The sequence below is a fragment of the Aethalodelphis obliquidens genome, unplaced genomic scaffold (assembly GCF_003676395.1).
Source record: "Aethalodelphis obliquidens isolate GAN/ISIS:26980383/991018 unplaced genomic scaffold, ASM367639v1 scaffold30, whole genome shotgun sequence".
Lineage (NCBI taxonomy): Eukaryota > Metazoa > Chordata > Mammalia > Artiodactyla > Delphinidae > Aethalodelphis > Aethalodelphis obliquidens.
Window position 1 is genome coordinate 14,179,527 of NW_020837974.1, and position 24,129 is coordinate 14,203,655.

Sequence of the window (24,129 nt, forward strand, 5' to 3'; positions counted from 1 at the left end):
TTTACAAAGTAATGATTAGGGACTTCCCTGGTGGCGCAGTGGTTAAGGCTCCATGCTCCCAATGTAGGGGGTCCAGGTTCGATCCCTGGTCCAGGGATGAGATCCCACATGCATGCCACAACTAAGGAGCCCGCCTGCCACAACTAAGGAGCCCGTGTGCCACAACTAAGGAGCCCACCTGCCACAACTAAGACCCGGCACAAACAACTAATAAATAAATAAAATTTAAGAAGAAAAAGAAAAGAAAAGTAATGATTAAAAGACAAGTTAACTTTGTGAAGAATTAGTTTGGGCAGTAAAGGTCATTCCACAACAGAACAGGTAGTTGAGAAAGTCCAAAGAATCAGGGACCTTCCATCTACAAGGTCCTGCCTGGGGGCAGGAGGCTAGACTCTGGCCATGAATACAAGCCGCTAAGACGCTAGACAACAGGAGGCATTTTCATTCATTTTATTCAATAAAAATTTACTGAGAGCCTCCTATACAGTAGCAATTCCCAGCGATAAAAAGAATAACACAAAAAGTTTATTAGTAAGTACCAGAGAGTACAGATTGTCTCACATACACCCACATATATGTACCTGTGTAGGTGATTTTTTTTTTTCACTTAAGAGAATGTATCCCTACAATTCAACACGTACCTACCTTGTACCTACCTTGTTGAAGTGGCTCACGTATGCAGAATTTCCCAGGCCAAACACTGCGTATCTCACACCCTTCAGGTACGTTTTGCCAAATCGAAAGTCATTGGCTGCTTCCTCTAGCCACCTGCAGAACCACTCTGCGCTCTCAGTCGGCCGACCGTCAGTGTAGGTAGCAACCAGGAAGGCAGAGACATTTTTACTGGTAACCTAACCAACAAAGTCATTATTTCAGAAGAGTAGCCAAGATATAAAGTTATCTCAATGAAGAAAATCCTTTTTGAAATGCTGACATTCATATCACACTAACCTCTAAAGACAAAGAGTGCTTTTAGAAATGTTACTTATTTTCAAAAGAGAAAGCAAACAGGGCCAGGACCCTGCACAGGGGAGAAAGCCCACCACACCTCCTGGTGCCCTTCACCATGTACTTCATCCCATTTCCCAGACTATAAATTCCTATCAGCTCCTGCTTGTCATATTGGAAACAAAAGCCAAATCAGTCAGGAAGAAATACAGAAAGATCTCTAAAAAATGCCCTGAAAAATCAAAGCCATAAAACGTTAAATGTAAAGTGACTTAACACTTGGCACCATCATCTCCACGGGAAACAAAACACATCTTCAGTCCTGTGAGCCACAGTATTTCATCTGCTCGAGTGCATCTTCACAGTTCCAAGTCAGGAGGTAAGTTATAAGTAATCCCTTACGAATAATTAAGTATCCAAGCTTGCTAATAATTTTTTTTTTTTTTGCTAATAATTTTTAACAAATAATTTAGAGCAGATTCAAGCTCACTCACTTGTACTCCAACGTTTTCTTGGGGGAGAAAGAAATGCACATTTACAGCTAGAGGTTTATCCACTAAGAAGGGACTGGCAAATTACAGCCCGCAGGCCCAGTCCCACTCACTGCCTGTTTTTATAAATAAAATTTTATTGGAACACAGCCACACTCACTCATTTACATACCATCTCTGGCTGTTTTGTGCCTCAAAGGCAGAACTCAGTAGCTGCGTGCCCACAAAGCTGAAGATATTTACCATCTGGCCCTTTATAGAAAAGGCTTGTCAATGCCTGTTCCACCTGCTTCTCCAACTTTAGCTGCTTCAGAATCACCTGGGGCACTTGTTAAAACACAGCCCCACATCCAGACTTTGATTCCGCGGGGCTGGGCTAGGACCTGAGAATCTGCATTTCTAACGAGTTCCCAGGAAATGCTGATACTGTCGGTTCAAGGACCACGCTTGGAGAACCGCTGCTGTCAGGCCAACTTCCCTACCTGGGCATGGCTAGAGGAGGGGGCGGCGCATTCCTCAGGTGATGAAATGAAGCTCTCACAGATATGACGTTACACCTGGAGGTCACACAGCCAGTTAAAGAGATTTCTCTAACTCCAAAACCCATACTGCTTCTGGCACCCAAGTGGCTCCTGACCTTTCAGCAGGCCTACACGTGGTTCACATGCCCGGCACATGGCCATCAGTGACAACCCTCTTTGATTACGACAGTCAAAGCAGGAGGGAACTTCCAACCACCCAAGCTTTCAGTCTAACACCCCAGAGGGGCCGGCCCCACATCACTCACGCCCGAGTCAGCACGCCACCACACACTCAGCACCCCTGACTGACACTGAACGCTCTACCGACTGGAATCCTTTAGCGTGAAAATTAAATTTATTCTGAAGAGTCTTTTTATCGCAGAACACAGGAGATCAATTAAATTTGAAAGTTGTGATTGAAGGGAAAATAAGACAATTACCAACCTCTTCTACTAGATGGTCATCTGGGTCATATTCCTTCAGATTAATAAGTGCCACAGGCAGACCAAGGGAGCTAACTGCTTCGGCAAGAACTGTCGCAAATCCCTGATAGGAGGGAAAAAAATCAAATAAAGTCTTCAATAAGCTAAATAAATGAAAAATACAGTCTTCATTTATTCCTGTTGGCAAGGTAGTGAGGCATTTAGCATGAAAAGCTTTTCCGGTGACTGACATGTATCACCATAAACACAAATTCTATTCTCATTTCTACCATTTTCTCAAGCATCTTTACAGAGATCATCACTCAGCTGTGTTGTTCTCCCTCTACAAGTACATATGTGGGATTATATGTACTTATTATATGTACTGGTAGACATTTCAGCTGTTTGCCCCACTAGAATAAACATATAGATGGAGAAGAAATACCATAGTGGGAAGAGAGTGGGGAATATGAGAACTGTGAGCACATTTCTGGAAGACAGAAAGCAAAAAGCAGCAGGCTGACAGACAGAAGCAAGCCTCGGGGGACACAGAAAACCAGAGGGGCTCTGGGATCAGTCAGTCACTGGGGCAAAAATGGGAGGGAGGGGCTTCCCTGGTAGCGCAGTGGTTGAGAGTCCGCCTGCCGATGCAGGGGACGTGGGTTCGTGCCCCGGTCCGGGAAGATCCCACATGCCGCGGGGCGGCTGGGCCCGTGGAGCCATGGCTGCTGAGCCTGCGCGTCCGGAGCCTGTGCTCCGCAACGGGAGAGGCCACGGCAGTGAGAGGCCCGCGTACCGCAAAAAAAAAAAAAAAAAAAAAAAAAAAAAAAAAGGGAGGGAGCAGTGGGCCAGAGAAGACCCTGTGGAATACAGAGAATCCGTATTATGTGGTACCAGCGCACACAGAGCCTTAGCGACACTCACCTTTTACCCCCAGGCAGACCCCTGCCAGCCTCTTCTCCAAACAAAATGAACCAAATGGCTGGGGAAAGCTACAACTTCTAGCCAGATGTTGGTACCCCAGGAAATTCTCTTCCTCTTTCTGGCTTGGTAGCCTAACACTTGGCTCGCCACCTGCCAGGACTAAAGCTAAGCCTGCCCTCGCCATTTACTGGGCATCCACCAGGCCAGTCTCAGCTCTGGGCGATATTACCCAACAGGAAACAAGGCACACATGTTCCCTGCCCTTAAGGAGCATCAGGGAACATCCTCAAGGAGATATTCTAATGGACGGAGAGAGAACAAACACACAAATGAGAAAATACACAGTATATCGCATGGTGACCAGTGCTGTGGAGGAAAAGAGGATAAGGCGTAAGAATACGGTATTGGAGGCATGGGGAGAGTTGTTATTTTACATAAGGAGGGCCAGGACAGGTGTATATAATAAAAAATAAATATTTGGTCTTTGCCTCCAGGGAGCTCCTAGAGCTCCTAAAATCCTTGGAACTTGCTGTCTTTGGTATGTTAATGAGATGACTCATTGGGGTTGCGGTGGGGGACTAGATGGCTTCAGGATGGGGGCTGGTCAGCAGAAAACCAACCCTGGGATTAAAGGCTTAGAACTTTCAACATCTTCTCTCCCTGTGGGGAGGGGAGGGGAGGGGTGGCAGGAGATGAAGTTCAATCAGATATGGTCGATGATTTAATCAGTCATGCTTACGTAATGAAATCTCCATAAAAAACCCTAAATGACAGGGATTGGGGGACACATTGATATGCCGAGGAGGTGGCACGTTGAAATAGGACACAGAAGCTCTGTGCCGCCCCTCCCCCCAAGACCTGCCCCATCATCTCTCCCATTTGTCTCTTTCTGAGTTATATTCATTGTTATAAACCAGTAGACTAATCAAAGCAATTCCCTGCATTCTGTGAGTCATTCTAGGGAATCAGCAAACCTAAGAAAGAGACTGTGGGAACCCCTGAATTTATAGCTGGCCAGTCAGGAGTACACATGCCCCGGGACTTGTGACTGGTGTCTGATGTGGGGACAATCTGACAATAACTCGGGTAGACAGTACCAGAATCGGAAAACAGGTGTGGGAAAACAACTATTTGGTGTCAGAAAACACTGCCACAGGCCTCAAAAATAAAGACTTGAGCAAAACCTGAAGGAAATGAGAGAGCAAGCCAGAGGCTATCCCCAGCAGAGGGACGTGTAAGTGAGAAGGCCCAAATGCGTGAGCACACTCGGCAAGGAGATTAATAAGACTGGAGGGGGGAGACCAAGGACATGAGGTAAAGGAGATGCTGGAGACGCAGAAGTGAGGGCCTCTCGGCCACCATGGGGGCTTTGGCATTTGCTTTAAGTGAATGAGGGAGTCACTGCACGGTCTTAAGCCAAGATGATTAACACCATTTTGCCTAAGTTCTCACAGTCCCTGTGGTTGCTGGGATGGGCTGAATGAAGGAGGCTGAGGATGAGATGACCACATTAACCCAGACAAAATATGAGGGAGGCTGGCTTAGGCCAGGGCAGCAGCAGTGAAGGCGGTAAGCAGGGACTGGAACCTGGATCTATTCTGAAAGTAGAACACACAGTATGTGCTGACAGACTGGATGTGGGTAGTAAGAAAAAGAGAGAAGTCAAAGGTTTTTTTGAACTGGGCAACTGGAAGGATGAAGTTGCCATTTATCGGAATGGGAAAAATTAGAGGGGGAACAGGTTTGGGCACAAAATTGGGAGTTTAGTTGTGAGCACACTAATTCTGAGTCGCCTACTACACATCCATCCACAGGAAGATCTAAGATAGGCTGCTGGGGATGAGGGTCTGGGGTTGAGAGGAAAAGTCAGATTAGAAACATAAATTTAGAGGCCACCGTCTACTACAGGGATCAGCACACTGAGGGCTGCAGGCCGAATCCGGCCCTCTGTCTTTATAGGTAAAGGTTACTGGAATACAGTCATGCTCATTTATTTACACATTGTCCATGGCTGCTTTCACACGACATCAGCAGAGCTGAACAGCTGCAACAAAGGCCATACGCCTTGCGAAACCTGCAAACCTAAAAAACATATGTAAAATAAACTATCTAGCCCTTTACAGAAAAACTCTGTCAAATTCCAATAAATAGAACTGAAAGCTCTAGATAACAAGATCCCTTAGAGAATGAAGTGAGTGCAGATAAAGACATAGTCTCAAGAACTGTGCCCTGGGATGCTCCTATCTTTGGAGGGCAAGAAGATGAGGAGAAATCTGCAAATGATAGTGAGGCAGACTAGCCTCAGCAGAGGAGGAGAACCTAGAGAAGAGTGTCCCAAAAGTTCAATGGAGAAAGTATGTCAACAAGGAAGGAGCTGTCGTGCAGCTAAGAGGTCAAGTAAGATGAAGACTGAGAATTAATTAGCGACATAAAAGTCACTGGGAGCAGGCTGGGGCACACAAGCCTAACTGGAGTGGGTCAAGAAAGACAGGAGTAGAGAAATTAGAGACAGCAAGCACAGACAACACTTTCAAGGAGTAATACTATAAAAAATAAAATAAAATTGAGGTGGTAGTTACAGGGAGATGTGAGGTAGATAGGTCACCTGGCATACACTGACCCACCTTGCACACAGCATACAGTGAGAACTTACAACTAGAGAAAACAAGTCTATTTACACAGTTAACAGAGAAAATCCACGCCAGCTACCCCATCATTCCATCCTAAATATGAACAGAAAACCATGGATCACCAAGACCATGATGAGAACAAGTGACAGGAAAGAGAAATAGCAGCAGCAGAAACATGCAGGAAGCAGATAAATCAGGGAACCGAAAAAGGAACTCACTGAAATATATTCTTAGATTATGAAAAAGATGCAATAGAAATGGAACAGAATGGCATTTTTGCAATTAAAAACATTATAGCTGAACTAAAACATTCAGAAAAAAGGTTTGGAATTGAAATCCAAGAACCCAGAACAGAAAGAAAGTTACTTTTGTATGAGAGAGGATTTGAGACACAGGAGACCATCCAAAAGGTCCAACATCCAACTAACCGAGTAGAACAGAGAAAACAGAAGGGAAAGAAGTTTACCCAAGGAATATTAGCAGAATTAATGCACACGAATTTTCAAAACAAAACAGCCCAAGTATACAATACAATGGCTGAAAAAGACCCAACCTAGACACCATCTCACAAAAGCTCCAAACATCTAGGACAAAGGGATGATTCTAAAAGCTTCCAGGGGGCTTCCCTGGTGGCGCAGTGGTTAAGAATCCATCTGCCAATGCCAGGGACACGGGTTCGAGCCCTGATCCACGAAGATCCCACATGCTGCGGAACAACTAAGCCCGTGAGCCACAACTACTGAGCCTGCGCTCTAGAGCCCACGAGTCACAACTACTGAACCCGTGCACCACAACTACTGAAGCCCGCACACCTAGAGCCCATGCTCTGCAACGAGAAGCCACCACAATGAGAAGCCCACGCACCACAACAAAGAGTAGCCCCCTCTCGCCACAACTAGAGAAAGCCCGCATGCAGTAACGAAGACCCAATGCAACCAAAGTAAATAAAATAAAAAATAAATAAATTTATTAAAAAAAGACAAGGATGTGATGCCCTCAAAGTTGTAAGAAAAAAATTCTGCCCGAGTCTTCTATACGAAGCCAAATACGAATCAATCAAATGTGAAAGCCAAATAGAGAAATTCAGACGGTACAGCTTTAAGAAGGGGGGGCCAGGGCTTCCCTGGTGGCGCAGTGGTTGAGAGTCCGCCTGCCGATGCAGGGGACACGGGTTCGTGCCCCGGTCCGGGAAGATCCCACATGCCGCGGAGCAGCTGGGCCTGTGAGCCATGGCCGCTGAGCCTGCCCGTCCAGAGCCTGTGCTCCGCAACAGGAGAGGCCACAACAGTGAGAGGCCCGCATACCGCAAAAAAAAAAAAAAAAAGAAGAAGGGGGGGCCATTTAACTCACATCAACAATGATGTGGGCAACAATATTAAGCCGCTGAGATGTGAGGAACTGACTAATACGAGGAGTCAATAACCTTTATCTAACTTGATAAATCTAGAAACATGGCAGAAGGAGGTTCAAGAAATAACCCTCAGAGGAATTAAAAACAGAAATATCAATAGCTAAAATAGATTCTCTGAAGAGTACTTTTCATTATGAACCCTCTGTACACCTGGATTTGTTACCATCTGCAAGTATTAATTTGATCTTAAAAAAACGTAAAAGCGGGCATAAAAGAGAGGCTAGGAATGAGATCTTCTATGAATAACATAAAAAGACTTTGTTTCCGCAGCTCAGATACCTTTCTAACGTTTCTTCCAGTTTCCTGCCTCTGCTGCTTAAGGTTGAACTTAATTATAAGTGACCTTCAATTATGACACACACAACAAAATACTGAAAAAACCTTTTAAAAAGTAGTATTCTACAAAACATCCACGAGAGGGCAGTAGAACCCTCTTTAATACTCTACCAAAATAATGACAAGGAATTCTGTTTTTAATTCATTTTCATGTTAGTCTTAGAATCTTTTCCTAGAAAGCAATAAATAGCTGTGACCTTTATAATAAAGAAGCAAGCAGCATCTAGATACAATTAAAGCATCTTTCAGCTATATATCTGCAGCCGGTATCTACACAGTATTCAATGTATATCATTAACATTTTTAACACTATGAGAAATCAAAATACATTTCATTAAATAGATGTGTGAAGTTGTGAACGTCAGGGCCCATACTGGACATACTGCTGCCACTTTTCACTATCTTCCCTACTTCTATACCCAGTAATGGACTTGGAAATCCAAGTCTCCATTCTGCTGAGCAAGAAGCAAGCTTCAGAACAAAGACCCCGCATGACAGTGACCACCAGACACCCCCAATCAGCTGAAATGGAGGTGAAACTCACCCACCACCCCAGAAAGGAAAAATGTATGCTGTAAAAAGGAAAAACAAAGATGAAAAAAGATTAGAAGACCAATTCAGTTCACTGCTAAAGAACACTTTTCAGAAATTTTCTTAAAAGATCAGGAGACCCAATGAAAAGTGTCATTATAAGTTCTTACCTTTGCTGTGCCAGTCTGAGAACCATAGAAAATCTTCACTCCAGACACAAAGACTTCCTTCTTTTGAAGAGAGATATAGCCATTTGTCATCAAATCCTGAGATGCTTTCGGAACGGTTTTCTCCTGTGAGTTTTTGTTCTTGAAATAAACACAAAATCCATCAAGTTTGAATATTTTCCCAACTTCATTAGGAATGAAAATTATCAATCGCTCAGATACTGACCCATTTTATTATTCTCTTAATTTTTCAATTGTACTCCTCAAATATTAACCCCTTGGTATAATTAGGTCCTTTTAAAAGCAGGGCCCACATTTCTTAAGACTATAATGATTCCCATTCCTTCCAGGATAAAATTACACCCACTTTCACCCATAATGTGTTGTAGTGGAATAATAGTAGAAACTTATTTTCTGATTCTTAATTACTGGAAGGAAAAGAGAACACTACTACCCCTTAAGGGTGCTAAGCAGATTTGGGGTTTTTGCAAAAGTTTAATTTTTCATTACAAAACCTTCCTGTATCTTAACAATGAGACTTCCACAGCCCATCAAAGAAAAGGTAAATAACTTAGTCTATAAAAACTGACAAGAAAAATTTTTTGGCATTGAAAAACTATTTCTAAAGACCAAACATAAAAGTGATCGAAAGTTCCTTTTAGAATTTCTATATTTTTCTGGAAGCCTTAGAAAATCTGCACTCTGCATTGTCTATAAAATTTGATGCCAAATACTCTCCTAGAAAAAGTAACTCCACTTGGGTTTCCCTGGTGGCACAGTGGTAAAGAATCCACCTGCTAATGCAAGAGACACGGGTTCAAGCCCTGGCCCGGGAGGATCCCACAGGCTACGGAGCAACTAAGCCCGTGTGCCACAACTACTGAGCCTGCATGCCGCAACTACTGAAGCCTGCGTGCCTAGAGCCCATGCTCCGTAACATGAGAAGCTACAATGAGAAGCCCGCGCACCACAACAAAGAGTAGCCCCCACTCGCCGCAACTAGAGAAAGCCCACACGCAACGAAGACTCAACACAGCCAAAAATAAATAAATAAATAAATATTAAAAAAAAAAAAGTAACTCCACTTACCTGCTTTCTGATGACAATCTGGAAACAAATCCAAAGGCTAAAGCCAAAGGCAAAGCCCAAATATATGTAAAACCTGTTTATCCATAACGATATTAAAGATGAGAAGTCCCACATATCCAAAGAAGGATCTAAATTTAAAATGACACATATAAGTAATTTTATTTGAAGTTACATATACAATGATATCCATTCTTATTTTAGAAAAAAAAAGAAAAAGAAAAACCAACCTTCATATTCAACAACCCCGCTAAGAAATCTATAAAAAGCAACTCTAATAAAAACAAGACACTGTGATATGTAATATAATTGTCATGATAATGCTAATTCAAAACAAGAATATAAAATTTTATCTTCATTTGAATATAGCGTTTGGAAAAGAAGGGAACATAAATTCAAAACACTTTATGTGGAATTATGAGTTAATTTTGCTTTGTTACGCTGCTCCATAAGAAAAATAATACTAAACGTATTCCTCTTTTTTTTAATTTTATTTTTAGAGACCCACATCTACTTGCAAAGGGTTCTCAAATAATTGACCTCAAGTCCCAGTTTTTTTTAAGGGAGATATGGATGGACCTGGACTCAAATGCTGAACCTGGGGGTAATTTCAAAAGGCGAGGTCTAAGATTTGAGGTTTACAGGTGCTACTCCTGGAAAGGACCAAAAGTCCTCAACACACGTGGGTATGGGGGAGAAAGTTTTCTCTGTCTTTTGCTTGAGGTTAGAAGCATAGTTCTAAACTCATCTCCTAGCCTGAAAAGGCAAAAGCCAGGTCACGAGCAGGGATCAGTCCTCCCTTGCCCCCAGCGGCACCGGTCCCGGGCTAACAAGGGCAACATACTCTGGAGGAAGGGGCCCGAGGGTCTCAGAAAAACGGTTTCCTCCCTTCCCACCCCACGAACCTTACCCGCCTGTGGACCTTACCCATTCTCCTCAGAGCCCGAGCCCTGCGGCCCGACAAGACACCAGGACTGCGGACCTAAAAAACTTATTGTCCGGCGTGGATACTGGGAGACCACCAGAAATACCTCACAGCATTAGCTGGGCGCCCACAGTCGGAGGACCTGGGGGCAGCCATGCCACTCGCAGACCTGTCCGGATTGGCTCAGAGGCGGAAGGGGGCGGGCCCAGAGAAAAGCACCGCCCAGAGCTCCCGGCGAGGAAGCGGGAGTGCTGCCTGCGGCTCAGGAATCCGCGCTTGAGAGTTAGGGGCGAATCTGGAGAGAAGCAGGCAAAAAAAGGAGGGGTGGGGGAGGGAAAGTCGGCGTTAAGAAACTAAGGGCATCGCCAACCGAATGCAATATGTGAGCCTGTTTGAATCTCATTTGAAACACACCGACTGTAAAAAGGCATTATTTAGGGGAAATTTGATTATGGACTAGCAATGAGACGCTATTAAGGAATTATGGTTAATCTCGTTGGGTGTATTTGTTAGGAGTTTAGACTGAAGTATTTAAAGCTAAAACTTTATGATGATTTGCTTTAAAATACTCCAACAAAAAAAAAAGAGGGAAAATGAAACAAGAACGGCAAAATGTTGATAATTGTTGAAGCAGGGTGATGGGTACATGGCAGTTCATTACACTTTTTTCTCTACGTTTTTTGTGTTAAAACTTTTCTATAACGAAAGGGTAATGTGGGCGTGGCCCGGAACTCCGCGGAACTGTGAGGTGCCCGGCACTGAGTTTCCACCCGGTCACCAAACATTAGCTCCACCAACCAATCAGAGCTCTTTCGTTCATTCCGGAAAGAAAATTACGTCAAGGAAGAGACCCACTCTTTCCGGGCGTGGAGCAGTGTCGTAAAAGCCACAATGCGCAGGCGTTCTAGCTCCCTCCTCCTCGCCCGGTTTTCTTAACACCTGACGCCTGCGCAGTAAGTTGCGTGGGTGGATCGTTTCGGCCGAGTTAGTAACGGCGCTGCGCAGTCTGTGGGCGTTACTGTGCCACGCGCCGCCGGGTGGTTAAATCGAGGCTCAGTTAGCTCTCAGGCCGGCAGCGCAGGTTTGCTTGGTTCGCCGGACCCAAGGTCTGTGAGCGGCCACGATGTCGATCTTCACCCCCACCAACCAGATCCGCCTGACCAATGTGGCCGTAGTACGAATGAAGCGAGCCGGGAAGCGCTTCGAAATCGCCTGCTACAAAAACAAAGTCGTGGGCTGGCGGAGCGGCGTGTGAGTGACACTCTCCCTCTGGGCCCTGGCCGGAGCTGGTAGCCTCAAAGGCGGCCTCCTTTGGTCGTCTAACGAATGGGCCTAGCTGGTGTCTCGCCAGGGAAGGAAATGGGAAACCTACTCCTGCTGCCCGGGCTTAGGGTCTAAACCAGACGTTCCCTTTTTTTTTGTTTGGTCGGTTTGGTTTGGGGCTTGGTTTTACTTTGCTTCCCGGGTGTTATAAAAGCCACAGCCAAGAAACCCCCATAACTGTGGTCCTTTCGTCAGAATAATGATAAAGGCAAAGGGCCTAGTTTTCCGGGTGCTTCTATAATTCGTGCGTTTGTCACAGATCTCAGCCCAGTAGTTGCACCGAAGTGCGTATAAGTTCTTCACTGCTGCCATCTAGGGGCTGGAATTCCTTGGCAGCAGCCGGACCCCACCCTTCAGTGATGGCACACATACTCCCGCGACGTTTTTCACCTCTGAGTAACTGCGAATACAAATGGAGTTCTGGGTTACAAAATGGTCCCCTGGAACCGAGGGTCATTTAGGAGTATTTGTTGTTTCTTACTATTCATATCGACGCCTTCTTGTATTTAAATGTGAATGAACTTCGAAGTTTCAAGCATACTCACTTAGGACTTTCTCTCCTGTCCTCCCAAGGGAAAAAGACCTTGATGAAGTTCTGCAGACCCACTCAGTGTTTGTAAATGTCTCTAAAGGTCAGGTTGCAAAGAAGGAAGATCTCATCAGTGCGTTTGGAACAGATGACCAGACTGAAATCTGTAAGCAGGTGGGTTCTAACAGTTGCAGCATAATTGACCCTAATATCCAGTAGTATTAGATATTAGATTACAGGTATGTTAAACTTTAAAGTACTATTTTTTTTGAGTGAACAGTTACTGTGCAATAATTCGATCTGTGCAGCATCACTTTTAATAATTCAGGACTTGGATTTTTTTGCCAAAGCCTCCAGAAATCAGATTTCCTACTAAGCTGCATTATTTTGTTCATTTATATATTTTTAGTGTAATATACCTGAAAATAGAATTCCTTTTCAGGTATTTCATCATTTACACCCTCTGCTAAGATTACCTTTACCCCATTCCCCATCTAAATAAGATTTTGGAACAAGATAATCCCTTTAGGCAAAGCTCAAGTTATTACCAAATATCAGTAGCTGAAGAATATGAAATTTAATTTTCTCCCCAGTTATTAATTCCTGTGGTTAGTTAACAAGTAGTGTGGAATAAAGATATTACTTTTCTTAAACTTGTTGGATTTTTTAAGATTTTAACTAAAGGAGAGGTTCAAGTGTCAGATAAAGAACGGCACACACAGCTGGAGCAGATGTTTAGGGACATTGCAACTATTGTGGCCGACAAATGTGTGAACCCTGAAACAAAGAGACCGTACACCGTTATCCTTATCGAGAGAGCCATGAAGGACATCCACTATTCGGTCAAACCCAACAAGAGTACAAAACAGCAGGTGAGTTGTTTTTTAATGTCAAAAAGTGTCCATGAAAATCAGTGTTCTCTGAGGAAAACATTAAAATAGTTGGTCTGTAATAAGAAAATGGCACTACTTGGAAGTAAGTGGGAGGAGGTTTTGGGTACAGGGGAGGGGAACGATGGAGGTTTTAGAGAGAAGTGATGGAATTTGTTTTAACTAAACACAAATATACTAGGACTCTCATCTTCCTATCCAAGTCAGACTTTAAAGATAAAACTTGGATTCTTCCAACAAGGACCTACTGTATAGCACAGGGAGCTTGGCTCAATATTCTGTAATAACCTAAATGGGAAAAGAATTTGAAAAAGAATGGATACTTGTATGGGTATAACTGAATCCCTTTGCTGTACACCTGTAACTAACACATCATTGTTAATCAATTATACTCCAATATAAAGTAAAAAATGTTTTTACAAAGATAAAACTTGGATTTTTAAAGCATCATTTTAACCCCAGTTGTTAGATTTTTCTTTAATGTTTGTATAATACATACACTATAAAAGTCACCCATTTAAAGCCTACAGTTCAGTCGTATACTCACAAAGTTTTTGCACCCTTCCCTGCTACCTAATTTGAGAACATTTCATCACCCCAAAATGAAACCCTGTACCTGTTGGCAGTCACTTCTCATTCCCCTGTCTCGTAAGGAGGGAATAAGGCAACTGCAAATTTTATTTCTGTTTTTATTGACTTGTCTATTCTGCACATTTCATATAAATGGAGTCATACAGTATGTGGCCCTTTCAAGGTTAATCCATGTTGTAGCATCTATCAGTACTTTTTTCCTTCTTAGGACTGAATAATAGTTCATTGTATGGAAATACCACCTTTTGTTCATTCATCAGTTGGTGGACATTTGGGTTGTTCCCACTTTTTAGCTATCATGAATAATGCTGCTATGAAATTGATTACAAATTTTTGTGTGGACGTATGTTTCCATTTCTCTATACCCAGGAATAGAATTGCTAGCTCATATGGTGACTGTATTAACCTTTTGAGGAATTGCTCAGCCAGTTTCCGAAACAGCTGAGCCATTTTACATTTCCACAATCAGTGTACAAGGGTTCCAGTTTCTCCACATCCTCAGTGATGTTTGTTATTGTCCAACTTCTTGATTATAGCCATCCTGGGGGTATTGTTCTGGTTTTGATTTGCATTTCCCTAATGACTGATAATTTCCGCATATTTTCATGGGCGTATTGACCCTTTGTCTTCTTTGGAGAAATCACTCTTCAGATCCTTTGACCATTTTTTAGTTGATTAGTTGTCTCTTCATTATTGAGTTGTAAGAGTTCTTTATATATTTTGGATACTAGTACCGTATCAAATGCACAATTTGCCAGTATTTTGTCATATTCTGTGGGTTGTCTTTTCACTTTCTTGATAGTTTTTTGAAGAACAAAAGGTTTTAGTCTTGAAGCCCAATTTATCTATTTTTTTCCTGTGGTTGCTAATGTTCTTCATGTCATCTAAGAAACCATTGCCCAGTCCAGCTAGGTGGAAACTGCTTTGTTTTGAATACCTTCTGCAGTAATGCAGCAGAAGAAGCGAAGAAATTACAGACGTTTTTAATTTTGTCTTGATAGGCTTTGGAAGTGATAAAGCAGTTAAAGGAGAAAATGAAGATAGAACGTGCTCACATGAGACTTCGGTTCATTCTTCCAGTGAATGAAGGGAAGAAGCTGAAAGAAAAACTCAAGCCACTCATCAAGGTTATAGAAAGTGAAGACTATGGTCAACAGTTAGATATTGTAAGATTAACATACTCTTGTTTCTTTGCTTCCACGTTACCAAAATACTTCTCTAGTCATAAATCTGTCACATTTAGAAGGTGTGAACAGTAAGACATTTCCAGTAATGTCTTAACTAGAATTAGGTAAGACAGTCAAGGTCTCCGTAGAACCAAATTGTCATTAAGAACACTTACACTTTGTTTGCTTTTTTAGTTAAATTATTCATGATAAAATGATTTTGGTCAATGCTCATTTTCGATGAGAATATATTTTACAGTGAGTCTTCTATTAATGAGGAAATTGGAACTAGGACTAAAAGTTTGTCAGTCTCATTTACCACAGAACATTTTAAAGAAGCAGCAAAAACATCATGTCTTTGGGTCCTCACCCTGCAGCTTCAGACATCGTGTAAATTCAGCTGTCTGGAAACCCACGTCTTAGAGCTTTATAGCTTCTTGACAAATAAATGAGCTCTAGAGGACTGTTGCCCTTTCCACTGTAGATGTAAAACAACACATCTGACACTCTGAAGTTCTAAAATCTTTGCAAAACTTTGCACATGGTTTCTAAATAGGCCTTCCACCTCTTTTTTTTTTCTTCTTCAAATGTGGCTACAAAGAGATGATTTCATTGAACTGTAAATTTTAACGCTAAATTTTAGTATGAAAAGGACCATAGCCTTCTAATCCAACCACTTCGTTTTACAGCTGAGGAATCTGGAAGTCCTCAGTAGGGAGAATAATGCCTTGTCACAGGGTCCTGCGTGCATACTTAAGGGCAGAGGCTGGACCAGAACCCATCCCACCGTCCTGTGCGTTGTCTTATCTGTGGTTGTAGAGAGACCTGGAAAGTATGGTGTGTTTGTCTCATATGAAGTGAAAGCTGTGTCCATTCTATGGCACTGCTCTTCCTCATGTGGTCAACAGCTGTGTTCAATGTTTCAGGTGTGTCTCATCGACCCCGGCTGCTTCCGAGAAATCGATGAGCTCGTAAAAAAGGAGACAAAAGGCAAAGGCTCTTTGGAAGTACTCAGTTTGAAAGACGTGGAAGAAGGAGATGAGAAATTGGAGTGACAGTCACCAGTCTCTTCAGCTGTCAAACACTAAAGCGTTTGCGTTTCCCACAGCCCTGTTTTCTTTCTGTGATCTGCCAAATACTTGCTCAGATGAGTTGACACTTTGCATCTTTGTGGCAAACATGTACACAAAAAGACTTTCCTACGTAAGTATTATAATGTGGGATTCATTTAGTTTTAATTATCAAATAGGGTTTTAGGCAAAAGTGAAATACAGAGTTCAGAGTAGCATTTTGTTACTGCCTCATGCCTTTGAGCTTTCCAGGGTGAAAGTTATTTGACACAACTCTTGTGGATAAAAAATAAGTTTTGTACATTATAAGAAAATAACTTTGGGAGGATATATCTGTATGACAGAAAGGGAGGATTTGCCAAAAAAGAAAACGTGTAATGTCTTATTTCTACTTAATGAAATGTGTGTATAGGGGTAACTGTCTCGTGACCTAATACAAAGCTTGGATGATGACTTCTTGATTTTCTGAAAAATAGATAGATGATGACTGTGCAGGACTTCAATAATGTTCATCAAACATGCTGCCATAGCCTAGATTATTCTTGGTAAAAAATACAGCCATTTATTCTAATTCTTAAAGTTTATAATATATATTACTAGAGTTGAAAATATATGTAATCAATAAAACCACTGTTTATTTTTGTTAAACTATGGCTTGTATTTCTAGACAGCTTCCTACCTTTTTCTTTTCTCTGCCTCTTGTCTGGTAGGATGGGAGAGTTCTTAGCAGTATTAAACAAGTCAGGAGGAGGAGTGCTCAGAACAGGGCCTGTTCTGTTAAATACCTGATAAACCTTAGAGATATTATTTGGGATGTAATTGAACTTGAGTGGTTTAGTATTTGAACACTTAAATAGACAATGTGCAAGTTTTTTTAAATCTACTTATCCTCAAAAGAGATAGTCTAGAATACAAAGTAGGGTTTCCCTCAAAATAAACATACAGATGTATTTTTATTTTTTATTATTTTTTTGTGTGTGTGTGATACGCGGGCCTCCCACTGCTGCGGCCTCTCCCGTTGCAGAGCACAGGCTCCGGACGCGCAGGCTCAGTGGCCATGGCTCACGGGCCCAGCCGCTCCGCGGCACGTAGGATCCTCCCGGACCGGGGCACGAACCCGTGTCCCCTGCATCAGCAGGCGGACTCTCAATCACCGCGCCACCAGGGAAGGCCCCATACAGATGTATTTTATGCACAGAAGTTTTTAAGTGAAAAAGAGTTCTTGACTTGAACAGTTCCTGATTGGTTGATTGAAGTCAAACATTTTTCTCATAGTGTTGGAAGAAATATTCTTAAGACACACTTTCTTTAACGGTGAAATTAAACTACTGTTCAGATACAGTCTTCAAGATGACCCCCTCACTGATTCCATTTTACTTACATAGTTTGTTGTTTTACAAAAATTATCTAAACTTGAAGTCCCAGGAAATTATTTTAACCAATGAAGTTTACACTTTATTTCTAGCTTAAACAGTTAAAGCAACGTTTCAGGTCGAAAGTCATAATTACTAAAAATGTTCAAGAGCTGCATCTTGAATAGAAAAAAGATAAATGTTACCATAACATTGCCTTAAGTTTTTTCCCATTCTCATACTCATTTCTTCTAAAAAGCTGGAACTTCAAGAATTGTCAAATGTAAATCAGAGTCATGTTTCTGAACCTATAAAAAATAAAAAATATTCTACCTTATATTAATCTCATTATTCAGAAGTAGTTAAAAAGTTTGGTTCATGATTATCTTCCCAGTAGCACTGCTATAATGGATTACCTTAAGGATTATCGGTTTATTTTGCTTTTTCAATGCAAGCTTTATTGTGTACATTTGGCCAGAATGACGTTTCAGAATTAAACCTCTCTATTAGCAGAGCTCTTTTCTTTGAAGTTTCCCTTGTACCCATACACAACTATTTGTTCCAGCTTATGTAACCTCATACCACTTTGAAATTCCCTGGTTGACCTTGATTTTTGCCCTACCTTGTGTTATAGAGAGCTGCTTAAACACCTTCCTGGCACGCTAGATTGTGAGCAGCTCAAGGGCAGGAGGTTAGCCAGCTATGTGTATCCCTCCATGGTTTGGACCTGGTAGTTGTGGAATAAGTGTCTGTGGAGTTATAAGCATCCTCTCTCGGTGGGGGTCCATGCCATCAGAAGTGAGGACAGGTAATGACTTTTTCAAATCCATCTTTAAAGCTTGACTGAGTTTTTGTCACCTAAGCCAGAGCCTCCCACCGTTCATACCCATGCATGCTGCTGTGCCGCTGGTGGTTTGTGTCTGCACAGATCCCCTCAGTCCTGAGGGCTTTTATCTCTGCCTGCAAGCAGCCACTCACATTTACCCCAGGGTGTCATACGCACATATTCTGTGGGGCTGTGATAGGGGAAATTGGGTAGCAGCACTCATTATTGTAAACAGTAGCCACACACATGATTTTAACCTGCATGCTACCCTTAAGCCCACATCATGAGGTCCCTATGATTTTGGTAGTAGTGCATTTCCTTATTTAGAATTTTTTGTGTACTTGCTCTTAAATTACTGAAATTTCAAGGTATTGATTATTTGAAAATACATTTCTGCTGCAGCATATTAGAGGTGATCGTGGATAAATAGTTTGCCACTAACAGCATTTAATGTCTGGGATGATGAAGGCCATTGATTTTCATCTCCACATGTATATTAATGGTACCTACAAAATTAACGAGTCTAAATGTAATTTTATAGCAGCAACAGTTCTTCTGAGCTAAAAGTATAGTCCTGACCTAACAGTTTTACAACACTCTGAGCACGTGTACTTGAATGGCCCAGGGCCCCCTTCCAAACACCCCAGAGGAAGAGTCACCAGTTTCACCAAATTCCTACATATTTTTGGTTGGTAGAGAATGGAGATAAATGGGTTGTGGAATTGAAAAGAACAGAGTCATTTTTACTGCAGAGAGGAACAGAGCTGTCGTCTACACTCAGTGCTATTCATATCTTAGGAGATTTTTCCATCTGGTGATACACTTGAATGCCAAAAGTTTCTTGAGTGGCACTCTTCCTGTGGCAGACGAGCATAGTTGGCATACTTTTCAAGGAAAAAGGGCCACAAGCTTATTTATTACTGTCGTGCAGAGGTAGGATCAAGACTAGGAATCTTGCATGTAATCAAGGTAAAATAGTTTGTGGTTTTACAGTTAAAACTTTGCAGATTATAGAAAGATTTTGGACATGTATTGGCATGACAAAAGGGAATAAAGAAAGCATTTCTTAGTGAAATTTGTATAAAGAGATAATTGTGTAAAACTTGAGTGATAACCACCTGATTTTCTCAGAGATACGGTGATAGTTCAGGTGTTCAATAATTGTGTTGAACATGCTGCCATAATTAAGATTTCATAATAGTATAGAATATTATTTTTTAAAGGGCTCGTCATCACTGCATTTGGGATTTTTCTTTTGAGTAAAAAACAGTTAAAAGGGGCTTCCCTGGTGATGCAGTGGTTAAGAATCCACCTGCCAACGGAGGGAACACGGGTTCGAGCCCTAGTCCAGGAAGATCCCACATGCCGCAGAGCAACTAAGCCCGTGCGCCACAACTACTGAGCCTGCGCTCTAGAGCCCGTGAGCCACAACTACTGAGCCCGTGTGCCACAACTACTGACTCTGCACTCTAGAGCCCACGAGCCACAACTACTGAAGCCCCCGTGCCTAGGGCCCGTGCTCTGCAACAAGAGAAGCCACTGCAATGAGAAGCCTGTGCACCGCAACAAAGAGTAGCCCCTGCTCGCCGCAACTAGAGAAAGCCCGCGCGCAGCAACAAAGACCCAATGCAGCCAAAAATAATAAAAACAAATAAATAAAATAAAGGAAACTTAGATTTTAAAATAATAATAAAATAAAAATGGACAAGGAAAGCAGAACGAGTGGCTCAGAGAGAAGTAAGGATGGGAGAAGGGGCAGGAGAGATTTGAAGCGGGATACTCCGCCCAGTATTGCTGGCGTCGAAGATGGAGGAACGGAACCACGACCCAAACAATGCAGGCAGCTTCCAGAAACTGGGAAGGACCCTCAGCTGACAGCCATCAAGGAAATGGGGGCCTGAAAGGAACTAAATTCTACCAACAGCCTGAGATAGTGAGGAAATGGATTCTCGCCTAAGAGCTCCCAGGACGGACACAGCCGACCCCGTGATTTTAGTCCAGTTAGATCTGAACCCGGCTTCCGACATACAGAACCGTAAGGTAACAAGTTCGTGTATTTTAAACTGCTAAGTTTGTGCTAATGTGTTACAAAAGAAGTAGAAACTGTAGATTATGGATGTTTCAATATGAGCAAAAAATGGGTGATTCGCTCAAAGACATCTGTATAATTGGCTATCTGTCTAATAGAGCCAAACTCCTACATCATAACATAAAGAAAATTAATTTTACATGAATTATAGAGCTAAGTGTAAAAATAAAGGCATGAGAAAATATAGACAATAAAGTGTTCAAAAATATAGGAAAATATTTTACCCTAAGAGTAAAAGAGGCTTTCTTAAGGAAAATAGAAACCTGGAAATTATAAAGGAAAATACTGAAGGATTTAACAACCCAAAAAAGTGAAATTTCCGAATGACAAAAGATACTTCAAGAAAGTTCAGAGAAAATATGATTGAAAGAAAATACATGGAACATTTAAGTCAGGTGGAATGCCAGCAAGTCAGGACAAACCAATAAAATAGTCTTATGCTCAGCCCCAAGCACTAGAAATAAATGCAAAATAAGATGGTCACCTTCTCTCAGAGAAATGCAAAATAATGAAAAATAATTTTCTATCCATCATATTGAGGAAAAGTTAAAAAATTCTGATACTGGCAAGGATGGGGGCGGAGGGACCACCACTTTCACACATTTACTGATGGAAGTATAAATTGCTACAGACATTTAGGAAAATAACCTGGTGGTATCTTTAAAATTTTAAATATGTATACCTTACATTTAGGTATCTATCCTCCAGAAATAAATGTATCTAAATTCTAAGGATATACATACAGAGATGTTTTCTGCTTTGGAAGACCTGAAAATAACCATCCGTAACACGTAAGTATTAATAAATTGCAATACTTCCTTATTGTGAAGAATTAGGTAGTTTTTACAAATGAGACGTACCCACCTGTGTGTCCTATAGAGACCTATAATATTACATAACGTCCAAGATAATAAAAGTGGAGGCGGGGGGAAGGGTTGGAGGAAGGGAAACACATTATAGAACAATGTATTACAGTTTAATCCCATTCTTTTACCTCTTTTGGAGGTGTAGGGGAGGAAGACTTTTTCTTCTGGGTTCTTTAGCTGGTTGGATCATTAAACTGACACAAGGCAGATTAACAGGAGAAAAACAGATTTCATTTCATATACGTGGGAACTCATACAAAAATATGAGACTCAAAGTAAGTGACCGAAGCAGGCAGCTTTATACCTTTTAGACAAGGAAACAATAAATTTGTGAAGAATTGACAAGACAAAGGTGTTTGGGCTTGGGGTAGCAAATTAGTGAAGTAACAAGGTTTGTTTATACAGCCTTCGGGGCCCTGAATTCCCTGTCTCTGGTGATAAGGAGGCCTTCCGCCCTTCTGGTACAGAAAGGACACCTTTCACATGAGAGATTTATTTCCTACTTTCAGGGGAACAAAAGAAGTCAGAGTGTCCTTGCACTGACCGTTTCTTAACTATAATCCAAAATAATCAATATGCCCAAGTGGCATATTTTGGGGTGCAAGTTTTCAAAGAATAAGAAAATACTAATTTTAAGCTGTTGTGTATTGAATACTAGTGGACCCAAATTTTAAGGAAATTAAATAATCAAAACATTCAATTTAAAATAGAAATAAATTGGCAAGGGATAGCGCTTCATGGAATAAAATGATTCGCCACAGAAGAATTTTTTTTTAAATAAGCTTTTCGGTTACATTTAAAGTGACATTAAATCTTTAGTCTCATCAATGTTCATTTTCAAGGATCTCTTCTGCCCCGACCTTTGGACACGGTGGGAGACTTCCATGGTTCTGGGAACCTGAGGTCTTAAACTCTGTCCCTTGTGTGACCAGGACCTTAGCAGGTGACCCTGGCCCTACAAAGCAAGTTGCAAGAGCAAAAAGCCCAGGAAAGAGTGCAGATGGGTTGCTCCACGATAAGGTCCTGCACCTACTTCAGGTGCTAGGAGGCGTGGATGATGTAACGTTACTTAGGTCAGCTGGCAGGGAAGCCAGGGGAGAATTTCAAACAAAAATCAAGCAGAGCCAGGGAATGGTGGAAGGCTACCAGTGAAGACAGAAGATAGGAGACTGGAGCAGAGCAGCTACTTCTCACCGCAGTTCACCTCCCCCCAGGGCAAACAATGTGTGTTGGCCCTGACATTTCTTCACGTACTTCTCCTCCAAGGCTGAGTCCAGCCCAGGGATTCAGTGCCAATGAAACAACTTCCCCATTTTTTTTGTCCTTCAGTCTCATGGCATGGATCTCAGATTTAAACTCTTTTAATCAGTCTTTGAACGTTTTGCTTTTCTCCAAATAGTCTAGCCTACTGTAAACCACAGAAGGGCAAACGAGCAGGGCAGCCTACTCGTTTTTGGAGCAACCCATTTTATATCATTTTCCATTTTCCATCATGGCTCAGCTTAGGTGTATGTATATCATTGAGATACAAGTTTTTCCAAGAAAAAGTACCCTTACTACATGCAGTGTCTAATATGCTCCATTATTTTCTATTCTACTACTTTTCTTTTTTCTTTTTTTATCATTCTTCATGCCCGCCATGACCTGCAGTATGAAAAACATTGTTCTGTGTGTCATCATCCCAGATCACAAAGTCGTTTGGGAAGGATTATGGTTTTTCCATTGTTCTTTTGCTTCAGAAGCTAAGGATCCTTCCCTCCCGCCATCTGATTGACACAGAGGGAGACCTGGAGTCCTCGGCTACACACCTGGACCCTCACTCCAGCTGTGCTCCAGGACTCAAATCCAGGCCCTTTTACACCAGACCTACTCAACAATCAAACCACGTGGTTAGTGTTCATGACCCTTCCTGCCTTGAGTCCCAAGACATCAGAGGACAACTCCTAACAGGTCCACTGATGACCAATGACTTGCAAAGCTCTGCCTCTGTCTTTCAGTCTCCAAAGAGAGGCTCTTCAGGTCTGTATTTCCCAAATCCACCTTCATAGATCCCTTTTCAAATGAAAAGTCTTCACCATCATTTGGGGTTGAAACCTGTTGAGTTTTTGTACAAGGACTGAAAAAGATAAAGAACGACAGCAAAAAAAAAAAAGAATTCTTGTTCTGAAAACAGTGGAACTTTGCCTATATTCATTCTTCTTTCTTCCCCTCTGAACATTTTTTGGGGAGCTCTATAAATTTATAAACAATAGAAGGAAGGATGTGGAGTATAGAGTCAGAAAACCCTGACTGTAATCCCAGCTCTTCCAGTTAACAGCTGTGTGACCTCTGACAAATCACTTCACCTCTCTGAGCCTTTATTTCCTCATCAGTAAAATGGAGCTGATAATGGATGCAAAGCCTAAACCCATCCCGGAGCACATGCACAATATATTGTTTTTAACATTATTTCAGAGAAGTTTGCTGATATACCTTCACGGCCGCAGAACAAGCTGGTGGCTGAGCAAGAAGACATTGCTGGGGCTTCCCTGGTGGCGCAGTGGTTGAGAGTCCGCCTGCCGATGCAGGGGACACGGGTTCGTGCCCCGGTCCTGGAAGATCCCACATGCTGTGGAGCGGCTAGGCCCGTGAGCCATGGCCGTTGAGCCTGTGCGTCCGGAGCCTGTGCTCCTCAACGGGAGAGGCCACAACAGTGAGAGGCCCGCATACTGCAAAAAAAAAAAAAGAAGAAGACATTGCTTTCCTCATGGGCAGGACATAGCACCAGGGCCAAGGGTCTAACACGGGCTTTCTCACCTTTAAAATGGAGAAAATACCCTCACCTTTAAAATATTCTCACCTTGAAAAGGGAACCCTCCTACATTTGTGGGAATGTAAATTGGTGCAGCCACTATGGAGAACAGTATGGAGGTTCCTGAAAAAACTAAAAATAGAGTTACTATATGATCCTGCTTATATCTGGAGAAGACTATAATTGGAAAAGATACATGCACCCCAGTGTTCATAGCAGCACTATATACAATAGCCAAGACAAG

General features: G+C 42.1%; 2 protein-coding genes and 1 long non-coding RNA gene across 9 annotated transcripts in view; 2 read left to right on the plus strand and 1 right to left on the minus strand.

Moving 5' to 3' along the window:
* LOC113630607 (S-adenosyl-L-methionine-dependent tRNA 4-demethylwyosine synthase) overlaps positions 1-24,129 on the minus strand; it is a 265,650-nt gene that overhangs the window by 212,847 nt on the left and 28,674 nt on the right. For 2 of the 7 annotated variants that reach the window (XM_027126212.1, XM_027126206.1), the window contains exons 1-5: positions 10,395-11,232; positions 9,471-9,598; positions 8,385-8,522; positions 2,405-2,506; positions 657-851 (exon numbers count right to left, since the gene is read on the minus strand). In XM_027126212.1, coding sequence (XP_026982013.1) covers positions 657-851; positions 2,405-2,506; positions 8,385-8,522; positions 9,471-9,598; positions 10,395-10,398 — 567 coding nt within the window. In that variant the 5' untranslated portion in view covers positions 10,399-11,232. The other 5 variants (XM_027126210.1, XM_027126205.1, XM_027126207.1 and 2 more) reach the window with 3 other exon arrangements.
* Positions 11,273-16,614, plus strand: SBDS (SBDS ribosome maturation factor). The gene is made up of 5 exons (XM_027126213.1): positions 11,273-11,643; positions 12,289-12,418; positions 12,916-13,116; positions 14,727-14,891; positions 15,818-16,614. Exons 1-5 carry the CDS (start codon positions 11,516-11,518, stop codon positions 15,944-15,946), a joined length of 753 nt encoding a protein of 250 aa, XP_026982014.1. The 5' UTR covers positions 11,273-11,515; the 3' UTR covers positions 15,947-16,614.
* On the plus strand, positions 19,747-23,709 carry LOC113630611 (uncharacterized). Its single transcript, XR_003437046.1, has 3 exons — positions 19,747-20,179; positions 20,922-21,019; positions 22,745-23,709. It is a non-coding gene; the product is annotated as an uncharacterized LOC113630611 (long non-coding RNA).